A 20,512-nucleotide genomic window follows, 5' to 3' on the forward strand; every position below is an offset into this window, starting at 1 on the left:
CAGCAGCAAGGTATCAAAAGCATGCTGAGTCTGTTCATGCCCAATAGAAACAGTTTGAATTTGTGATGTCCGAAACAGAGTCCGTGATTGCTCTTCACATTTTAAGTTAATATGGTCTTAAACTGATAAAAGTGTTTAATAATCAGCTCTTGAATTCAGACAAACAAGCAGAAGAATAATGATTACAGGCAAGTTGTTCTTCCACAACATTTGCTGGAGTCACAGTGCAGTGAGTACCGAGCAGTGAAGACACCACCTCTTGCATGTTTGGACCACTGAGCAGTTAAGAAGGTATCCTTGAGAGATAAGGGAAAGTTTCTTAATATTTTTATTAATCTTTTTTGGAGGAATAATATTTAAAGAAGTTTGAGTGTTAAAGAAAAAGCACCATTGCTTCTTCTTTATTGCTATTTTCACAAAAGCAAGACAGCATTTTTTACCAGCTCAACAAAAACTGGTGTTTCTTTGCAGAAGCTTTGCTGATCAGGTTCTTTCATACCAGGCTAAGGTGTTTTAGTCTACTGTAGTTGACAAATTCTCTAGATGCAGAGTCTCTGTCTTCTCTGCATATGTAATCTAAACAGAAAAGTTCTGTCTTCTAATGAGTGGATCACTGAGGTTTTGTTTACAGTGAGCTGTGGGTGTGCACTGCAGCACGTCCCACCATCTCCACCCAGATCAGGAGATTTACAGGAGCACAGTCTGGCTCCCTTTCTGCTCTTGCCCTGAGTTTCCTTCCCACAGATGCCCAGGTGCCCAGGGGAGCAACCAGGTCAGCACACACAGGGATTTCTAATGGATGGGTCAGAACATTTCTACATGAACACAATGAGTTGTGTTCATGAGAAATGAGTGTTCATTTCTACATGAACACATATGGAGTTAAATGCTCAGATGTTTTTGGAGTTTGCTCAGTGCAGAGATCACAGATGCTGTTTGGGGCATGGCGTGGGCTTCTAGCTGATACTGAGGCATTTGGTTGAGACTCTAGTGAGCTGTCCTTTTCAATCTAGATGTTCTGTGTAAATCCCTCTCATTGGAAATGCCTGGAGATATCACTGTAGAGTAATAATTTAAATGTAGGTGCAGTATTTTTAGCTTCCAGGTCTGACACAAAACTTGCGTGTTCTTGCAAAGTGTACATCCTTCTGTCCAGAGGTTCACTTCTGTTTGAATGTCTCCGTTGTTTCCTTAGCACTGCTGTAATGGCTCTGCTTCCTTCACTGTTCCCTTATTTGAACAATTCTGTTAATGCTGTCATTTTATGAAATTCTACCTTTTTACATATAATTAATGTGGTTAGCACATGACTACGGTAAATAATAGATTCTGTTAATAACGAGAGTACAAAAGATGTTTAAGTGATTAAAATAATCAGTAGTTTTAAAAACCTTAAGACTATGAAAATCAAGTTGTGAGGAGGCTGAAGCAGTGTAGGAGATCCAATCAACTGTCACTTCAATTGCAGCTTCAATATGAACAAACATGAAAGAAAAGAAGTCATTCAAAGGGTTTACTTTTCAACTGAACATCCCATAACTGTGCATTTTACCACAGCTATCTTGCTTGAATTGCTTCTATTTAATCTTTTCTGTTAGCAATAAATATGCAAAAAGAATTATATTATTTCTTAAATTTAAAGCTGGCTTTATAAATGCAATGACAGTCAAGACGTTTTCCTTCAAAAATGATCATAAATCCTTACTGTGATTGAACAAATGAGTTCAGCATTGTGCCAAGAAACAAGTGAATTCTTATTACTAAGTAGAAAAATCATGTTCATGTTCCAAAACAGATGAGGCTAAACGAATTTATTTCAGTCTGCTGAGTAAAGGCTCGGCTTAAAGGCAAAATCTGTCTTTGGTGGTAGCTTTGTTCTGATCAGCTTCAGTAATTCAGCCCATTCTTCAGTGAATTTCTGAAATGATATTGCATTGATAATGATATCACATAGTTTTCTTTTCTCAAGACATTTTTCCTTCCATCACTCTTCAGAACTGGCATAAGTGAGTCACTTCTTTTTCCCATCTGCTGTTCTTGGTAGCCCAGCTTTAATCAGCTCCCCAGCCCATACCTCCCCAGCACAGCTGCAGTTATCTGCTCTCACCAACAAGCTCAGATCAGGAGCTGGTTGTCTTGCATTGCCCCTGGCCTGCTGGCTCTAGCTTTCTTGGGAGGGTTGGCAGTGACTGAGTGCTGCTATTTTCCCACTCAGCACCTTCAAAGGCACTTTTAGACGGAGCAAACATTCCATATTAAATAAAGAAGATAACTCAGGCAGAAATGAAAGGCCCAGTATGACATTTTGGTACAGTCTAAAAACCCAGAAGCTTTGATGCCCCAGCAGCTCTGGTGCAGGACTCCTAACTTTCTGATGTCTGGCAGGCAGGGAGCACTGCTGTAAGGCAGCTGCGAGTATGCCTGGAATAGCATTCAGTTGAGTTGGCTTCTGACACAGCCCATCATTTAGGAGGCAGAAAGATGATTTTAGTGCAATTTTTGCCCTCTCACATCTGAGCTCTATTTTTAAGTTCCACTGCATAAAAGCCAGAACTTGAACAAAACAACACATCCAGCTACTCAAGTACTTTGTGACAACAGCTGCCCTTTTACAGAGAGCCAGAGCAAAGCGAAGAGCTTTTTGATTTTGCTTTATAAACAGAAATGCAAAATACACTATACTACTATAGCAATCGCTACCTTCATTATTCTAACCAGTGTTTAGTCTAGATTACAGTAATCAAGATAACAACTGAAAAACTCTATAATAAAGTGTTGCTTGTTTCAAAGTGTTATGTCCGTATTCTCTAGGACACAAACATTTCATTGACTGCCATTGCATTTATAAAGCCAGCTTAAAGTTGAAGAGATGCAATCTATCATATGATTCCAATAGAGGGCACACGCAGCACTTTGCAGGATGAAAAATTTCTGATAACCGCTTTTACTAACTGATGTGGCAGAATTATTGCCAAATCATATTCAGATTCCTATAGAAATTAATAATTTATGTTCCACTTCAGACAAAAGGGTTGGTTAGGAATGTGTCTCCTTGGTTTGTTTTACAAGATGCAAATTTCAATTTTTCAGAAAATCAGTGTTTTTCTTATTTTGTTTTGTCCAGGTCCCCATGATGTGTAAATAGTTTTTGGACGGAAGATGCATGTTATTTTCAGAGGCTAGACTGAAAATGGATTTCTGTCTATATAGGACAGTGCTCAGCATTAAGAAGTGCAGTTTAATCTGTACTTAAAGTTATTTGACTTTTAAGAATTTCAGACAGACACAGCATTGATTTTTGCTTTGTTTTACACTTGCTGATTTTAGAGATCTAGTGACACAGTGCTTGCCAGCAGCCTGGAAGGCTTTCTAGCTCCAGTAGATGTGACACACTGAATTTTAGTTTTTCACAAGGACCATTTCAAGCTCTAGCTCTTAAATTTTGCTTGCAAAACGATCTGTTTGGACAACATGGTCAGGTAACACAGAGATGAGGTGCAATTTTTTCTGTCCTGAAGGGATGACCAAGCTATTGCCAGCAGTAAAGCTTGGTGCTGGGATGAGCTGGGTTCATGTAGTAACAACAATTAGGTATGCAGTATGTAAGCAGGACAGAAGCAATGCCAGAAAATAGATAAAAGCTATTTTGAAGGTTTCACAGCCCTGCATTCATTCTTTTTTCCTTGAAGATCCCACATCCCTCCAACTTAGCCAACTTGTATTTGGAAAGACCTTGAGATTCTTCCTGAATACTCATTTGACAGCACAAACTTTCTATTATCTAAGCTGGGTTATTATTCCACACTGTCAGGCAGTGCTAAGCCGAACTTCCTGTAAGCTCGTGGCTGGACTGTTTGCAGCTTTTAAAGTGACTGGGCATTGTGCTTGAGGGGCACTTACATGTGAATGCTTACGTATGTGGGTGCAACAAATTGGGCCTCACAACCTGCTCTGGCTGTCTCAGAAATTGATTCGTATTCAAATTTCTGTCCTTTATCTTCATGACTTCTCTAGACTTCAAGCTTGTAAAGATCAGATGAAGAGTTCACAGTAAAGGTGATGTTTAATAACTATTTGGGAACTCTCTACACTCAGATGAAGTTCATCCTGCAGAGGTCACTTGATGCACTGCCAGCCCCAGCAGTTCTAGCCACTGCTCTGCTGCTCTTCTCTAGCAAAAGTGGCACACATTTGTGTTCAGATACAAAACAACCAAAAATCCTTATCTGTAGTATGTGCTTCTTTCCTTTTGGCAGAACATGACAAACATCTGTTGCACTGACTACATCTTGGTGGTGTAACATGAGTTCTGGTTCTACTGGGGACCATGTCCCTTTCAGCCCTCCTTTGACTTTCCTTCTGTGCACACCCTTGTATGGAGAAGGTGGGGAGAATGATGTATGATTAGCTCTTGACATCAAGTTAGGATAAAATGAGTTATACCCTTGGAAATGAGAAGTAAGAAGTTCTCAGTTCTACAGTTTGGATGTAGCTGTTACCTACTGGCTGTACTTAGAGCTGTTACTTAATGCACTGCTGGATTGTGATACTGTAGTGAGAAACAGCATAAAAACCTACGTTGATTAACTCAGCAACACAAGCTTTAAGTGTGATCTGGAAAATAGCTTCAGATATGCATAGGATGCAACACTGGATAACTAGTAGGTGACATTTCTGCATAGTAAATATACGTCTCTCCTTTTTTCCCCCCTCATTTCTCATTACTATCAATCCATGGCTCCAAATGTTGTGTGTTGGTTATTATAGACAGACAAACATTTCTTAGTGAATATACTCAACGATTAGCATTAAGAAATAATACACGTTAAGAGTTTCTGTTCTTTTGCTTTGCCTGTGATTAACCCCAATTGTACCAGCTGTGTCTGGCTGCATTTCCTAAGGGCCTGTCTGCCATCTTTGCACAGCTTAAACACAGAGCAGAAAACTGAACCTTGCCCCTTCCAGCCACTCCCTGTTACTCTGTTTGCCCAAGGTAAGGGAAGGCTGTTCTTTTAAGGATAAACTTCTGTTTGATACTATTCAGAACCTGGTTAAGCATTCACAAACAGCACTTTGTAGATTTGTTTCTAGCTGTTTATTCATGTCTGCATCATCTGGCTTCGTGCGCTGCAAAACCAACAGAACTGCTATGGCTGTAAAGCAGCATGGCAAGAAAATTAAGGTATTTTCTAGCCATATCAGTTCTTCAGTCTGATTCATTGCATTGCTACAAAAACAGCTGAGATGGTGTAACAGCAGGCAGGATTAAGAAGGTGAATGCATGATCAGGAGTTGGGGCAAATGAAATTGGTGTACACACCAACACTGCCACTGAACAGTTGTTCACACTTTCTGCTGTCCACCCTTATACACCCTGTGACAATGTTTTCTACTTTCTGTGAAATGTTTGAAGGCTTCCATACTGGTTGAATCCCAAGAAAAGATAATAACATTAAATTAAACAGTGTAATCTGCATGTAGTTCTAAGCTCAGTTCAGTTCTCACTGAGTTCACTGTTTCAAGCTCCATACCTTCTTAGTGGACTTCTGTTGCCACTAAATTTAGTGGATAGAATTTTGGGATGCTCAGGGCCTGATGCTCGGTCTCACCAAACATTTACAGCTATTCTTTGTATGTATATGTAACAATTGAACAACTGTAGGTTCAGAGCAGCATCAAATCGGATCAGCTAGATTATTCCTGAAGAGTTAATGTAAGCATTGCTTGTGAGAAAAGGCCTGCATTTGAAGAATGCAAAGACAGAATCCTCATAGCCCCCAAAGTGTATTACAATACGAATTTCGAGGAAACCCAAACAAACAAGAAAAAAACCCAAGTCGACTTGGCAAAAAACAAAATCTGTTTTTTTTTTTTCCTGCTTGTATTTTATCATCCATTTAAGTAATTTTATTAGTATTAGTGATTCAGCAAGTAAAGAGTATAAGGCTGTGACAGGAATTTGTGATAATGCTGTAATTACCATGTGGGCGGACTAACAGCTTTTTATCAACTACATGCTAGCTTTAGAAAAGTAAATAAAAAACGTATACAACCCTCACTGCCTCTGACATTAAAAGCTGGCAGGAAAAGTACAAAGCAGAGTCCTTGCATCTGAACGAGCTGTCATAAAATTATTTTCTGTTGTAGCCTGAGGACCAAGATAACATTTGAAACATGGATATTGGGATGTCAGCAGTCTCTTGATGATGGTACTCAGTGGGTAACAGATTAAGTTTCTATGTAGGGATGTCATTTACACAGGGCAGTTTTGCAGGGGTCAACATGGAGTTTACATGCGTGGAGAGTTTTCCAGTGCCTGACAGTGGCTGGAAAGTCTTCAAGCCTGTAACAGAGCAATGGAAAATACAGTTTAACCCATTCCAGTGCTCAAAGAGGTCTTGACACTCTTTAAATCACAGAAAAGCATAAGCAAGGCACCACAGGCTGAAGTGTCCAAGTATATAATGCTTTTGAGTATAACTTAATTCTGGGACTGCAGCACAACTGAAGGAGAAGCCTTCTCCTTAGAGAAGGCTGCAGTGTGTGGGAGCCTGCCAAATAGCATATCTCTGAATGTCTTAATTAATTGCTAGCTAGAGTCTGTGATGAGATCTTGTCCAGAAGGCATTGTATTAAAAGTGCAAACTGTTATTAGAGTGAAGAGTAAGGCTGTTCCTGCCAAGGCAACATTTCCAAAGGAATAGAGCCTCTGGAGTGAACTGCCAAACAGCACAACTGTACTGCAAACAGAAAACCATCTGAAGTTTGGGGAGCACAGGGGTATGGTTCTTATATATTGATCTGAGGAAGCCATTCCATCTCTTACTTACAGAGGTAATGAAACAGCACAGGGAAACCAATAGATGTGTATCGGTTATGTGTGTAACTTCATTGGTTAACCAAAATCTGATGCCTAGCTACATTGTTCTTTTGAACATAATAATACAGTGATGGACATTGGCTTAGTTTTGTACAGTTTGTTTCTCAATAAATATCCCAGTATTTTCTCAGTGTTGCCAGTAGCATTGTGTCTTTTTCTGCAAGGACCATACACCAAAGCATACAGAATTCATAAATGAATTTTTAGCACCACTCATAGTATACCATGTTAAACACTTTTGCAGGATTGGATCATTTGCCTATGTTCTCAGCCTCTTGAAAACAGTTGCTTGGCTTATATTGTTGCAGTTTAAACTTGGGAGTAAAAAATTGTCTGTATAACTGTTATTCATAATAGAATGAAGCAATTGGAATGAACCAATCAAAATGGAAACCAGAATAAAAACTACTGACCTAGAATTGTGTTAATTACATCAGAGATATGTGACATTTCCTAAGTGTTCAGACCTTTGAAAGGGTAGAGTGATACACAGGGGCTGTTCCTAATGTGGGACTGTAGTAAAAGGTCAGCTGTCAAAAACAGACGAGGATGCAGACATGTCTAGTTGTGTGCTGCCTGTGTATTTACCAGTCCTGAAGGCATAAGGACTGGGTCACTGCAGCACACCATAAATCTTTGGAACAAGGGGCAGGGTTTTAGTTTGTGCAATCCTCTGAGTAAGGAGTATTGAGAAGTCTGGCTTGTTTCTTATGTGATACTTCAATTGCAAACTCTTTGGATCAAAGTCTACCTGCATTATTTATTTGTACAGTCTCACCCAGTGGAGACTTGCTTATATGGATCTTCTATGCGTGCTTTGCGATATAAAATAATTAAATCAGTGATGATTGCTTCTTTTCTCTTTCAGTGACTAAAAATGAAAACAAATGAGCCAAATTCATTTGTTGCTTAGCTCTTATCTCATATGCATTCTCCTGATACCTCACCACAAATGGTATTGCACTGAGAGCTAAGATAGAAGAAATGCTCTTTTCTTTTTGTGATCCAAAACACCTGGAGTAACTTTTCCATGGTTGAGATATTTTATAAATTGAGCTCCCGCAGAAGAGTTCTTAGCACAGGAAAAGCAATTCAGATTCACAATCATGTGGCATTATTTCTTTACAGACTTTTATTTGGTAAAGTTTCCTCCTTCATAGTGGTCCCCTTAGAGAGCCAGAAGCACAGACAATCTTATTACAACCAAATTGCCCTAATCAGTTTGAGGACAATATTCAGCTAAGCAGCTATTTCCTTTTCACTAACAAATTATGCTATTTCTTGTGGATACTGGGGGTTATAACTATAGAATAAACAATGTAATTTTTAATAGTATCAGGCAACAGCACAATTACATTATGGTGTGGTTACAGTAGTATCTCATGTCACGATTTCTTCAACATCAGTAAATACAGGAGGTTCACACTGACCCATCATCTTCAACCTACAGCCATAGAACAATCTCTTTCAGTTGTGAAGATTCACTTCTTTGGGGTCTTGCCCTCAAATGAATCTACGAAATTATCTAGATTTTTTATTTTCTGAGCCAGATGTTTTCACAGATCTGTAATAACTGTAACATAGGACTGCACTCTCACAAGGCTCAAAATATGTTCCTTCACTTCTAGTCTTTAATTGTAGCATTTTCTCCAATCCTGCTTTTAAAATTTCAGGCTTTGTAACCACCTGTCTCCTGTTTAGTACCCAGTTCTTGTGTGTTGCTGATGGACCCTCTACATGCTCTGGATTGCCTGCTCACCCTGCTCTGCCAGGTCACAATGAGCTGGTTGCCCACAGATGCATGTGAGCTTCTGTGAATTACTGCCTTGACTTTCAGATATTTGACTGAAAGTTGTTTCATTAATAGTTGTGTGGGAACCATACAGTACACATCCTTGCTTATACCTTAATTCCTTAGTTGTAAAAAATAGAGAGGCAACACAACCCCACAATTTAATAGTAACTGTATTTTATACTTTATATAACATTTTCCATCTGTAAAAAAGATAATGGGAATCATAATACATATTTTGCAAGCACAAAACTGAGGCACTAAAGATGAAGTGAGTTGTGTGTATTCACATAAAATCAGTGGAAGCTAAGAATATGGCTTTTGTCTTCTGACTGCTAGGCTGTTGAAAAGTACACAAAAATCTGTCTGTCTAGCAAGTCCTAAGGTGGGACTCAGTGCAAATCAGTGAACTGAGTGTGTGAAACAACCTGCTGTCCTTTGGAATCTCTAACGTAATTACCAATAATCCCTGTTGCACTGACTGAAATAAGTTCATTCTAAGCCAATCCTGTGTGACAATCTCAGTGCCAGTCTTCATTTTGCTTAGCATCTTGTACTGTTTTGCCAGTTCTGAATTAAAACCTTGGTTTTCATAGGCTAATATAGGATAATAGCAATCTGTTCAGGAGTGACACTGCTATGTAGCATCCCAGTTAAACAGTGAACACCATTAAAAATATGCACAACACATTCTGGATCTCCAAGTGCTCATTTAAACCCTAGATTTACTCTAATCAAGGCAGCTTATTTGTCCTGGTACAGAACAAGCTCTTGGATAATTCATAGTTTATGGATTCACATTACATCCAAATTTTTCTTACTTGTATGGCATACAGTGCTGCTGTGTCTTCAGTACAATTCACTTTATATCACATTGCCCAGAGTCATGATGAACATACAGATGTAAATGAAATTACAATAAGTTGGTCCCTTGTTGCTGTGTATGTAGTCTCCAGTTTAAGATGGGTAGAACACTACTCAGACCCTTTTATTTATTTAGTTATTAACTTCTGAAGACACAGTAACTATCCTGTTCGTGGCTGGTGACTAAAGCACTTCTTGGGATATTGTACTTGCTGGATCAGCTTTAAATACTGTTGGTTCAATGTGTTGCAGGGTAGAACAGAAAACCTACCATCTTAGGTATGGCAAAAAGTTTTAGTTAACTAAAAAGCTTTATTAGTTAACCTTTGCTAATTTGTTTTGACTGAAGCAGTCTACAAAGTATTCCTACAAGCAATTCAGCTGGTATATCCAAAAGGTGGGTAATCCTAGCAACCCTTACTTCCAAGCAGCTGAGGCCAATGGTCGTTCATCTGGCACAGCTGTAGCTGGATGAAGCTGCATGCCCTCTATCAAGATAGGCAAGGCAAAACAAAAAAATCCAAACTGGGTTCATTTCTTCTCCAGCCTCTGAGATTGCAAATACCTGCTACCTACTCAAGTTAGAAGGCTTACTTGTGCTTTGTAAAACACCCATGATGCATGCCTGACCTCAGAAGTACAGTTGCAGGGCAACAAGAAAGGGGAAAAAAAACAACAGATTTTTCTTTCTTTGCTAAAGCCAAGACCAAAAGACTTTATATTGCAACACTGCAGGTCAAAACGCTGTGAATCGCATCAAGTTTTTATCGTGCTGAAGATTCTCAGTTAAAATTCTTCTTCCTAAAATGCCCACAGGTAAGGGAAAAGCATTTAGAGGGGATGACTGCTTCTGCTCCATCTCCATGTCATGGTGAGGCCACTCTCTGGGCATGTCCCCCTGCTGCCTTTAAAAGCCAGGACTCCTGCCTCACTGCAGGGCATACGAAGGTGGTACAGAATGGAGGACACCTTTGGCTGTGGATTTCCTGCAGACATCTACCTTCCTTATTACCAACTGTGAGTATTTACTGCAGGAATTCAAAAGCAATTTATGAGGCTTAGGTGTTACCTTGTGCTTGCACAGGGAGAGTAGCAGCTCGTTATTGCTGTGGGGGCTTAAAGCCCACATACTTTCCTTTTTATGTGCTTTTGGCCCTCTTCTTCCATGAGAAAGGGGATACTGTAATAATTCATCTTTCCTCTGAGAGAAACAGTGGGAAGCACAGGCGTGCTGCTGCCTTCATGCTGCCTTCATGCGTCCTCCATCCTCCTCCCAACCCGGAGAGCTAGGAAATCCAATCGCGGCTCTGGAGAGGATTCACCCTGCGGCCTCACGGTGCCATCCTTTTCTCTCCCCACTTCCTCCTCTCCAAAAGCTCAAGGTCATTCCAACCATCTCTTCAGGGAGGAAAAAAACAAAACAAAACAAAAAAAAAAAAACCCACTGCAAAGCCGGGGCAGTCCCGGTGCACCCCGCTGCCTGAGGTAAGCGCTGCTGGCCGGTGCTGCCCTCAACCGAGAGCTGCCGCCGGTGCCCTCGCCGCCCTGTCAGACCTCTCGGTATCCGCGCACGGCTCCAGGCGCAGCGCGGGAAGGGCCAGGAGGGGAGGGGCCGCCGGCTGCCTCCGTGGCAGAGCTGCGCGGCAAGGCAGGGAAATACGGTGGTCACTGCCAGCAAGAAGGAGCCTCTCGCGGCAATACGGTAACGTGAGGGCTGGGCGGGTCCCGTCTCGGGTCCCGGATGCGGCCGCGCCGGGAGAGGGCGCTCTCCTTCTCTATGGTGTCTCTCCGAGGGGCGGGCCCCGCGCCTGCGCGAGGCGGGCTCGCTGCCCCCCCGCCGAGGCCGCGGTCCCGGGCGCAGAGAGGCGGCTGTCAGCGATCGCGGCGCCGCCGGTGCTGAGGAGCGCGCCTCGCCCCGCCCCCCTCGGCCTCCGCCGCGCCGCGGGGGGGCTGCGCCGCCGGCACCTGCGGGGCTCCGCGGCGGCAAATGGTGGGGCCGGACGATGGCGGAGCTCCGGGCGGTGCGGCCGTGCTTCCCGCGGGCCGGCAGGAGGCGGCGGCGGAGGAGGAGGCAGAGGAGGAGGACGGGGAGCGGGATGGGAGCCGGGGCCTGAGCCGCGGGAGCGGCGTGCCGGCGGCGGGGCGGGAGCGGCTGCTGCAGCGGTACCTGGCGGCGCTGGGCCCGGCGGCGGGCGGGCGGCGCTGCCCCGAGAAGGCCGCCAACGGGGCCGCCTGCGCCGTGGGGCCCCGCGGGAGGATGACCAACGGGGACGCCGGCTTCCTGCTGCCGGGCGGGCCGCCGCCTCGGGAGGAGGGCGAGGAAGAGGAAGCGAAGCTGCACAACGGGGGCTTCCTCCTCTGCCCGCCTGGCCCGGGGGGCGGCACCGCCGCGGGCGCGGCGTTGGAGGAGCCGCTGCGGAGCTGCTGCCTGCGGGGCGAGGCGGGAGGCAGCCCCCCCAGCGGCCCCGCCGCCCCCGCCTTCACGGACGTGAGCCTGAACTCTCGCAACACGTACGAAGTAAGCCGCCGCCGCAGTGCCCCGGAGCACCTGCCTCCCGCCCCGGAGCCGCCGCAGGAACCGGCCGAGAGGGCACGGCGGGCGGGCATCGCCGGTGCCGGGAGCAGCTTGGCCGAGTTCTTCACCAGGTACGGACGGGAGGGCCGCCCTGGGCCGCCACCGGTCCTTGGGCCGCGGCTCTGCCCCGCGGGGGCCGTGTGCGGGGCTCGGAGGTAAAAGTGCTGTCACCGCTACGGAGCCGGTGCGCTTACGTGTGAGCCCGCTGCGTGCACCGGAGCGCTGTGCTGTCTGGAGGAACCCAGGGGTGCTGGTGATTAAACTGATGGTAAATAAGGCGAAATTCTCCCTGTAGAAGCTCTTGATCGTGCCGTGCAGGAGGTGCGTCCTGGCTTTAATAATTTACAGCACGCTCTGTTGGACTTGTCCTTAAAGATGGGAGTTAACATTTGCTGGTTTCTGTTCTTTTGCTCTCCAAACCCCGGGACTTCATTTGTTGTGTTATAGTTGCTCTGGTAGCACAGAGGGTTGTTAGAAGACAGAATAAGATTAAATTTACTAACTGAAAAGGGTTGATGTGGAAAGGCAGTGATTAGGAAGGCATGATCCCAAACAGAAATGGGCCTCTTTTGCCTGCCATTGCAAAAGGGAGGAGGTGGGCTCAGGACTGAGCGTAGTGGTGTGAGAGCTGTTATGCCTCTGCTTTGTGCCAAGCACGGACTGTGAGTTGGTCCCCTGTTCCCACTGTTTCCTGTGGGTGTTTTTCCCCCCGTCCCCTTTTTTCCCTACTTTCTGTGCACTGCAGTACATTGCCTTCCCTTTGCTTCCTTGTTGCTTTTTGCTCCAGAGCTTTTGGAGAACTTTGGCTCCTAGAAAAGCCAGGACTTGGCGTGCCGTGGAAGTCGTTGTCAGCAGACAGGGACACTTTCAGTTTTCAGTATAATATCTGGAAAAACTTAATTGCATCTGTTGTGGCAGAAGCCAGAGTAGTGACACTGTGGTGAAGGATGAGTTTGCAGGATACTGTTTCATAGTCTCTTGCTGGCCCCGCTGGCTGTGCCGGGTGAGCAGTGCTGGCCTCAGGGACTGCCAAGCTCTGTGTATGTGTTGGTGAAAGTGTTGTACAGCACTGGGCAGCCACAATGAGATTCATTAATGAAGTCCGGTTCTAATTTTTTTTTTTCTTACTAGTTGTTTTTTTTTTTTTTTTAAAGCCCAAGCTTCTCATACTTGATGCTCTTGTGTGCAAAATAACATGAGTTTGTGTTCTTGATTGCTTAGAAAAGTAGTAATAAAGGAGGCAGTCAATTCTTCTGACCTACTTCTGTTTTAAAAGCCTGGACTTCTCACTTTCTTAAAGTGCTTGGGTTTGTTCAAAACCAATGGTTGCCATTGTGAGTGGGTTTTTCTCCAGTTCTTCACAAAGAGAACTTTGCCTTGACTCTCAGCAATAGGGACTGCATTTATTGGAAATCACTCTATGATTGAATGCCCACCTCTTGTAGACCTTCCCCCACAGGTGATTGCTGAATGTTTAAATCATCAGGGAGTGGTAAATGTGTTGTTCTCCTGAACTTTAGATTGTGCTGTGTGGAAGCATCCTGTGAAGAGTCTTTGTTAAGAGGGCAGCTCGCTAATGCTTTGTCAGGACACAAACATTTTTCTCAGCATTGGAGGAAATGTGTGGGCTGTGCTAAATGCAGGTGTGTCTTGTATAGGATGCTTCACGCTTGTAATGCTCTTTGTCTAGTTTACAAGCTGTCTGAAATTCAGTAGCTCTTATGTTTTCCCAATAACTGTAATTATATGGCCCTTTCTTTTAAAAGGTGGACCTTTCTTGCTGCTATTTGGTTAAGAACTGTGTGAAAGTGAGGAGCAAGTCTGTATGAAAGCTCTGTGTTGTAACTGCCTGACCAGATGAATTCCCTTGCCATGGCAGATCTGGGTTAGGAGGCTGCTCTCTCCACCTGCTTATTTCAGTCTCCTTAGCTATCAGCCTGGCCTGCTCTGTAGCTTGCTGAAATGATCCACGTTCTGTCTTTGTGTCACTGAACTGGAGGAGAAGCTGCTGAGGGGAGGCAGGGGGAAGAGAGCAGCTGTGCAAAATGCTCCTTGTGTGGTTCTGCTGCAGGGAGAGTGCCTGTGCCCTCCAGGTGGAGGGAAACTTTCCCATTATCTCAGAAAAATTGTTACTGACAGGGCTTGCAGATATTTTTCAGTGAGCGTGGAGTGTAGTATTTCACCCTGGGTTCTTATCTTGTATGCATGCCAAATTGCTAATCCTATCAACTCAATGCTAACAGCTTTTTAATGGAAAATAACAGTTTTTGCTGCCTTTTTATTCTACTTCTCTGTTTCCCTCAGTGTATGAAGTGGGATTCCATCTCATGTGGGGTGTATGGAGCAGAGAGCAAAGCCCCTCATCTCCGCTGTGCTGCTGCCACGGTTGGGTGCCTTCTGGAGAGTCAGCTCTTGCTCTGTTGTACTCCTGCATAGGGTTCGTAGCACAGCTGTGTGTAGGCACTGTTCAGAGCTCTGTGGTCTTGCATAGCAGCTTACAAGTGCAGTGTTCTCTTCTTAGGTTGTTCAGCTGATTTGTAGATGGTCCCAGTGGCTTACTGTTGACCACAGAATAATTCAGTGAGCAAGGGCATTAAATGGACAGTAGAATTAAGGCAGGGGTGATTACCATGGCTGCAGATCCTGCACCTCTTTTAAAGGTGATTTTACTTCATTTTTCACACGTATCTTGTCAGGCATTTTCTCAACTCTTGCAGCTATTGTTCCTTCCTGAACTGCACTGATAAGTGTAGGTACCTGGTAGCTGACAGTTCCTGATTGCTTTCTGAGCCCTGGGTTCAAAGCTTAATGTTGACAACAGCAGTGGTATGTCCTTTGTTGTTGTAAAGCACCATTTTCCCAAATGCTTGTTTTCCAGAATTAATCTAACAAGCTTTTCTTTTTCTGATAAGATCACAAAGAACTCAAATTGTAATTACCACTGCTGGTAGGTCTTCAGAATTTGCTGTGAGCAACAGTGCGGTAGGGTTGCAAAAGCATGTATGGTGTTGGCATACATGTGCTTATAGAAACTGCCTTAGCCTCATCCTTCCTCACTCAGAACTGCTGCACTTACTGCCCAGCAGTCTTGAGAAATCTTCACTCTTGAAGGTGGTAAAAAGCTGAATGGAGTTGATGTTTGTAGGAACAAAGAACTGAGAAACTGCTCAAGCCCACATTTTGTAAATGCAGTTCTGTGATTCATTCAGTAGGTAGTTCTTCACAAGCTGCTAATCTTCTTGCTTGGGAAAATGACCTTGACAGAGACTGTAGAGTCTGCAAAACAGTTCTCTGAGCAGTGCTGCTCGTGTACTGCAGACTGTAGGTTACTTTCCATTTGTTATGGAGTAGCACTTGAAGCTCTTTGAGCTGTCTAACACACCTCATGTACAGTTGCATCTTGTGAATATAGAATTGATAGTTCTATGTGTATGCAGAGCTTTTCTGGTTCATAAATGGCTAAGAATTTCCAGGGAAGGAACTGCCCATCTGTTTTGGGGGTTTGGGTCCAAAAAGAATTGAGTGTGAACTGTCCTTACTGCCACAGATCTTCCGACCCTTCTGTACGTGCCAAGGTCAGAAAGCTGATCGATGGGATTTCGCAGGATTTAATCTATATTCATGTATTTCCTTTACCTTCTTGTTGACGTCCTGAAAGACTTGTGTTTTCTTTTTTTGTCCAGACCTGAGGGATAGAGGTGAGAGAGAAAGGGAATGGGGATTGCAGAGCTTCTAATAGGTCAAGGAAATACGGTGACATTGGTTTCGGAAAGAGGAATGACAAAGAAGGGTTCAGGGACTGAAACAAAGCTTGCCCTCAGAAATTGTGCGGGCACTTCTCACCTTTCTGTTTCTGTCAGACCAAGTATTTTGTTTGTTGTAGTTGTTACTGTTTTGTTACTGAAGTGATCAGCAGATGCTTACAACTGTTGAGAATTACAGCTGCCTGGAGTAAGTGGAAAAGAGCACCTGAACCCAAGACTTCAAAGAATCGCTTCAGCCACTGTTCTTTTTCCCTGAGTTAGAGGCACATTCAGTTTCTTAGAAATAAGAAAAAGCATTCATATGATCAGAACGTAAACTTTTCCATAGGTTCTTCCCACACGGTTCACTAAGAACAATTTATTTGTGAAGTTGCGTTGACATGGTGGCCAGTTTCTGGCTTTCAGTCATATGAATGACAGATATTGGCAACTTAAGGAAGTGCAGTCTCCAAAGTAAGACAAACAGTAGTAAATGCTTCAGCTTCAAACTCTGCTAATAACTGCACGCATAGAAAACTTTACCAGAATTGTATGATTTTCTTACTGCATGTATAAAGGCTCTCCACAAGTGTTCTGCTGTAGCAAAGTTATTGAAGTGGCAGCAGCTTTGTTCTTATGAGTGAACTCATTCTGAGCAGCTTAAGAAAACTAGCAAGCTCTCAAGGTCTGGTAGCTGAAAATAGCTGTTAGACAAAGTTTCACTCCTAGCCCTTGTGTTGTATAGTTTTTAAAGGGTGTTTTGTCTCTTGCTATTTGCTCTTCAGCTGGGAAGAGTTTTTTCTTTTTTGGGTGATGGGCAGTGCTTTAAGCTTTCTTTGGGTGTTGATGGCTCTGTGCTTCTCAGCCTCTTTATTATTGCTTCCTAAGGAAGTGAGACTGCTTCATACTGCTTCATGCTGCATCCTGATAGCCAGGTTTGTCACAATTCTCTGAGACACAGTGGGCTCTTATATGAAGATACTACGGGTTTTTGAGTGAAGGCTGGGTGGAAGGAGAAAGCCTGCTGCTGGTTGGCACTGTGTTGGTGGCAGCTGTGCAGAGCGCAGTGCTTCTGGCCCCACACTGGGATGGCAGTGTGAATGGTGGGTGCGTGCTCTGTGGGTGGACTTCTGACTTCAGTGAGGGAAAAACTGAATTTTTCAGGTATGAGTATTTTTTCATACTGAGAATAACACCTGTAGCCTGTGGGAGGAAGCTCTTGGCAGTTTTTTCGGACAGGCTTGCTGCTGCTGCCCCCTGTGTCACCAGGGTCTGGTTTGTACTGAGTAAGACGTGGTAGGAGAAGGGTGACCAGCATACTGAGCTGCTGATTCTACTTTTCTGCTTTTTGCAACATGGGAGACTCAGCTGTGGCTGGGTCACCCCCAGCAATGCTCAGTTTTCTCTCCTACTTCAGTTCCTAGTGCAGCCATCAGTGTAGGATCTTGTCTGTGCTGCTGCTGGGCATTAATGAGGATGTTTGTATGCTGGATGCCAGAATTCCTTACTAGGTAAACAAGCCATCAGCTACCAGAGGTATTTGGGCGGTTTGTAGCTGTGAAAGGGAAGTGGAGCAGATTGCAGAGCTTGCTGCTCCTCCTGTTCTGTAGGTAGCTGAGGGGGGGCGTGCAGAGTATCTTTCTTGCTCAGGCTCAATCAGGCTGCCAGGAGCAGTAAGCACCATGAGCTCAGGGGCAGTCCCTGAATGATACTGCCCTGTGCTGAACTTGGATCAAAGATCTGTAGGCTGTGTCAGAGGTGAAGATATCTCACCTTTGTCATGAAAATGTATCTTGGAATGGAGTCTTTGGACTTTCAGTGTAGTGCCTGTGTTGATGATAAAGCTGCTGACTTCATCTTAATGAAAATGAGTCACAATGAGAATGGTTTTAGGTAGTTTTGCCCTATTAGGTTGGGGATAATTGGAGATGTCTTGGTGAATAGATGTAAGAACTTCTGTTGTCAGATAAAAAAGGGAATGCCTCATATCTACTGCTGGTATCTATCTTCACATCCTATATGAGCTGCTGCAGCTTGTCAAGCTAGGGACTGACATGTATGTTTGGCTTTATGGGATGAGTGGTATGGGATGGCTTGACTTGTAAGGTATAGAGTGTGGAAATGGACACAGCAAAGGCATATGGGACATTATTAATGCAAGGAAGAAGAGGGGCTTCCCCTTAGTGGAGCTGAAGCAGCTGTTGGGTGGGTGGGGAAAGGGCTCTTCTGATACTGTTTTGTTCAGGGCATGTTGCTGGCTAACCAGCTGTGGCTTGGCAGGAGTACATTTTCTTGGTTGTTCAAGAAGTAGCTACAGGTGCTCGACTGGGTAGTAAAAGTTCTCTGTGTGTCACACCTCTGTGATGTAGGATTTTGAGTTAGACTGCATGGGCAAGTGGCAGTCACTGTTACAAAAGATTAACTATAGCATTTGTTAGGTATAATGCCTGAAGAGCTGCTGAGCTGCCCAATTAAATATGAAGGTGATAGAGGAGCTTGGCACACAGCTCTGTTTTGCTAGCTCACTCAAATTATTGTGAGCCTGCACTCATTATCATTCTTTACTCTTTTGGTATTTGGGCATCCTGAAATTCACCTTCTGCTACCTGTGTTTCTGACTACTTGAACCAGTTTATAAAGCTAACCTGTGCAACACCTCTTTGTTAGAAGCATCATTCAGACTTTTAAAACAGTGTTTGCCAGTGAATGTTCTGGACAGGGTGTTCTGCGGTATTGCTAAACGCTGCCTACTCATAAAACTTCCAAAATGTTCTTGTGTCTGTAATAAAAACCTTTCGCTACCAGAGTCTGTAAATCCACTTTGGTACTGGTATCAGCCAGGAGGAACCTGAATGGTACAGCTGATCAAATTTAGGTTCTTCAGTGCAGCTCCATGGTGATTTGTTTGTCTGGGTGTCCTCAGCAAGTGGACAAAAATCTCTTCCTTCCCTACTCAATTGTTCACAGCTAGCAGTTTATGAGATGTCAGGTATATCTAATTTAGGCTGAAGCTTTAGATACCATTTCTGATGGTGTTGCTGATTCGTGTTTCATTAAGAAACCAGAAACCACAACACTGTGAGCTCGGTCCTACAAGAACTTAATGCCTTAATGTCTATAAAAAGCCTGGAATATACCTCTTCTAACTCTTCAGTCACACAGCCATCTGGATAAGCACTACCAAGTGCACCTAAGTCACTTCCCGAACAACTTTTTTCTGCCAGTTTAGATGTCACAGACCTATTTTGTACACCTTCAAAGCTTATTTAAAAATGAACTGTAAATGAAGTAAGAACAGACTGTGTGCACAAGCAGAACTGTGTTTTTGTGGAGATGCAAAATCAGTTTCATCATCCTATGTACTCAGTATTTCAGTGAGTTTGACTTTTTACTTCAGATTGCTTTTATTCATCTGGGAATTTTATTGGAGTTGGTAGATTTTAACGTACTCATGTTATTGCAGGCTAGTTTGGCTTTCCAGTGGTTTTTTTAACTCTTTTTTTGTCATTTTAGTTAAAATAAAAAACAAACAAACAAAACCCAAAAGAAGATTCAAAACCAAGCAAACAAAAAATGAAACCAAAGCCAAAGTGAAAATCCAGAACACAACACCACCCTCTGAGCTGTTTGTACTCCTGCAGGGTGCTCGTTTGCAGCATTATTTCCATGTTGGATTCCCCTCCTGAGCCTTCACGATTCTGTAACAAAATGTTATGTGGGAGGGAGAGAGGAAGCTCACGATGATGGATGTGGTGCTGTTTCTTTCCCGTTGGTGTCTCGCTTCATTGGATTTAATGTGAGAAAGTTGTCTTATACTGTGTCTAATATCAGATACTAGGATGTTCATTAAAAAGGAAAATAGAGCCAGCTCTCACTTCCTTTGTTGGTTCTTGTCGCTTTCAAATCTTGTTTTCTCAGTGTTTCCCTAGGTGGAGTTGTGATGATTTGATTCTCTGATATGCAAAAAGAAGTAGAATGGTTCCTTGGCTCTACTCTGATGGAGGAGCCAAAGCCCTGCTGGGACCCCCACATGCCTTAGCTGACTGAGTGCTGTCAGATTGCTCTGCCTCGAGAACATCTAGTTATAGCTGTGTTGCTAGACTTGCTGGCTAAACAGCTGGGCTGGTTTTCTGGGTAGTGACGTTAGAAGAACAATGCAGAGTAAGTCCCACTTGCTAGGACTGTATTTTAACTTCCTACCTTGCAACTTAGCTGCATTTCACTGTTTTCTTTTTTGTTGTGGCTCCAGCACAGTTGCCACTTCCTGCTTCTCTATACCCACACTATCCAGCGGCCTCTCTATTCTTGTAGCCCTCAGACTAACCGCACGTAGTGCATGGGCTGCAGGTTGTGGTTTTATGGTGGGAGTGGAAGGCTGAATTAGAAACCTCATCTTGGTTTAAAGCTAGAGGGCTGGAGGCAGTTAAAGGCTGTGAGTACTGTTTCTTAGTGCTACTGTTAAGGTTGCTGGACTCAAATGGGAGGTGAATAAAGTTGATTGCTATCAGTAATACAGCGCTGTATCTCTACACCAGCAGAGCTGTTTTCATGATGAGTCTTCAGGCAGGCTTCTCTGAGTCTCAAAGATGAGGCTGAAAACCCAAGGGTGTGCACTTAGAGCGGACTGAAAAGCAGCTGCAGGTTTTGTTGGGTGCCCA

General features: G+C 43.8%; 1 protein-coding gene across 4 annotated transcripts in view; it reads left to right on the top strand.

The window, feature by feature from the left end:
- The first annotated feature begins 10,065 nt into the window (after window positions 1–10,065).
- The window catches only part of TBC1D12 (TBC1 domain family member 12), a 36,141-nt gene continuing 25,694 nt past the window's right edge, over window positions 10,066–20,512 (top strand). Inside the window, exons 1-2 of one of the 4 annotated variants that reach the window (XM_048947178.1) lie at window positions 10,066–10,271; window positions 10,474–10,553. In XM_048947178.1, the coding sequence (XP_048803135.1) occupies window positions 10,158–10,271; window positions 10,474–10,553 (194 nt within the window). In that variant the 5' untranslated portion in view covers window positions 10,066–10,157. Of the gene's footprint in view, window positions 10,353–10,473; window positions 10,554–11,483; window positions 12,183–20,512 lie in introns of those variants that run through there. The other 3 variants (XM_048947179.1, XM_048947175.1, XM_048947177.1) reach the window with 3 other exon arrangements.

This window comes from Lagopus muta, chromosome 5 (assembly GCF_023343835.1).
Source record: "Lagopus muta isolate bLagMut1 chromosome 5, bLagMut1 primary, whole genome shotgun sequence".
NCBI lineage: Eukaryota > Metazoa > Chordata > Aves > Galliformes > Phasianidae > Lagopus > Lagopus muta.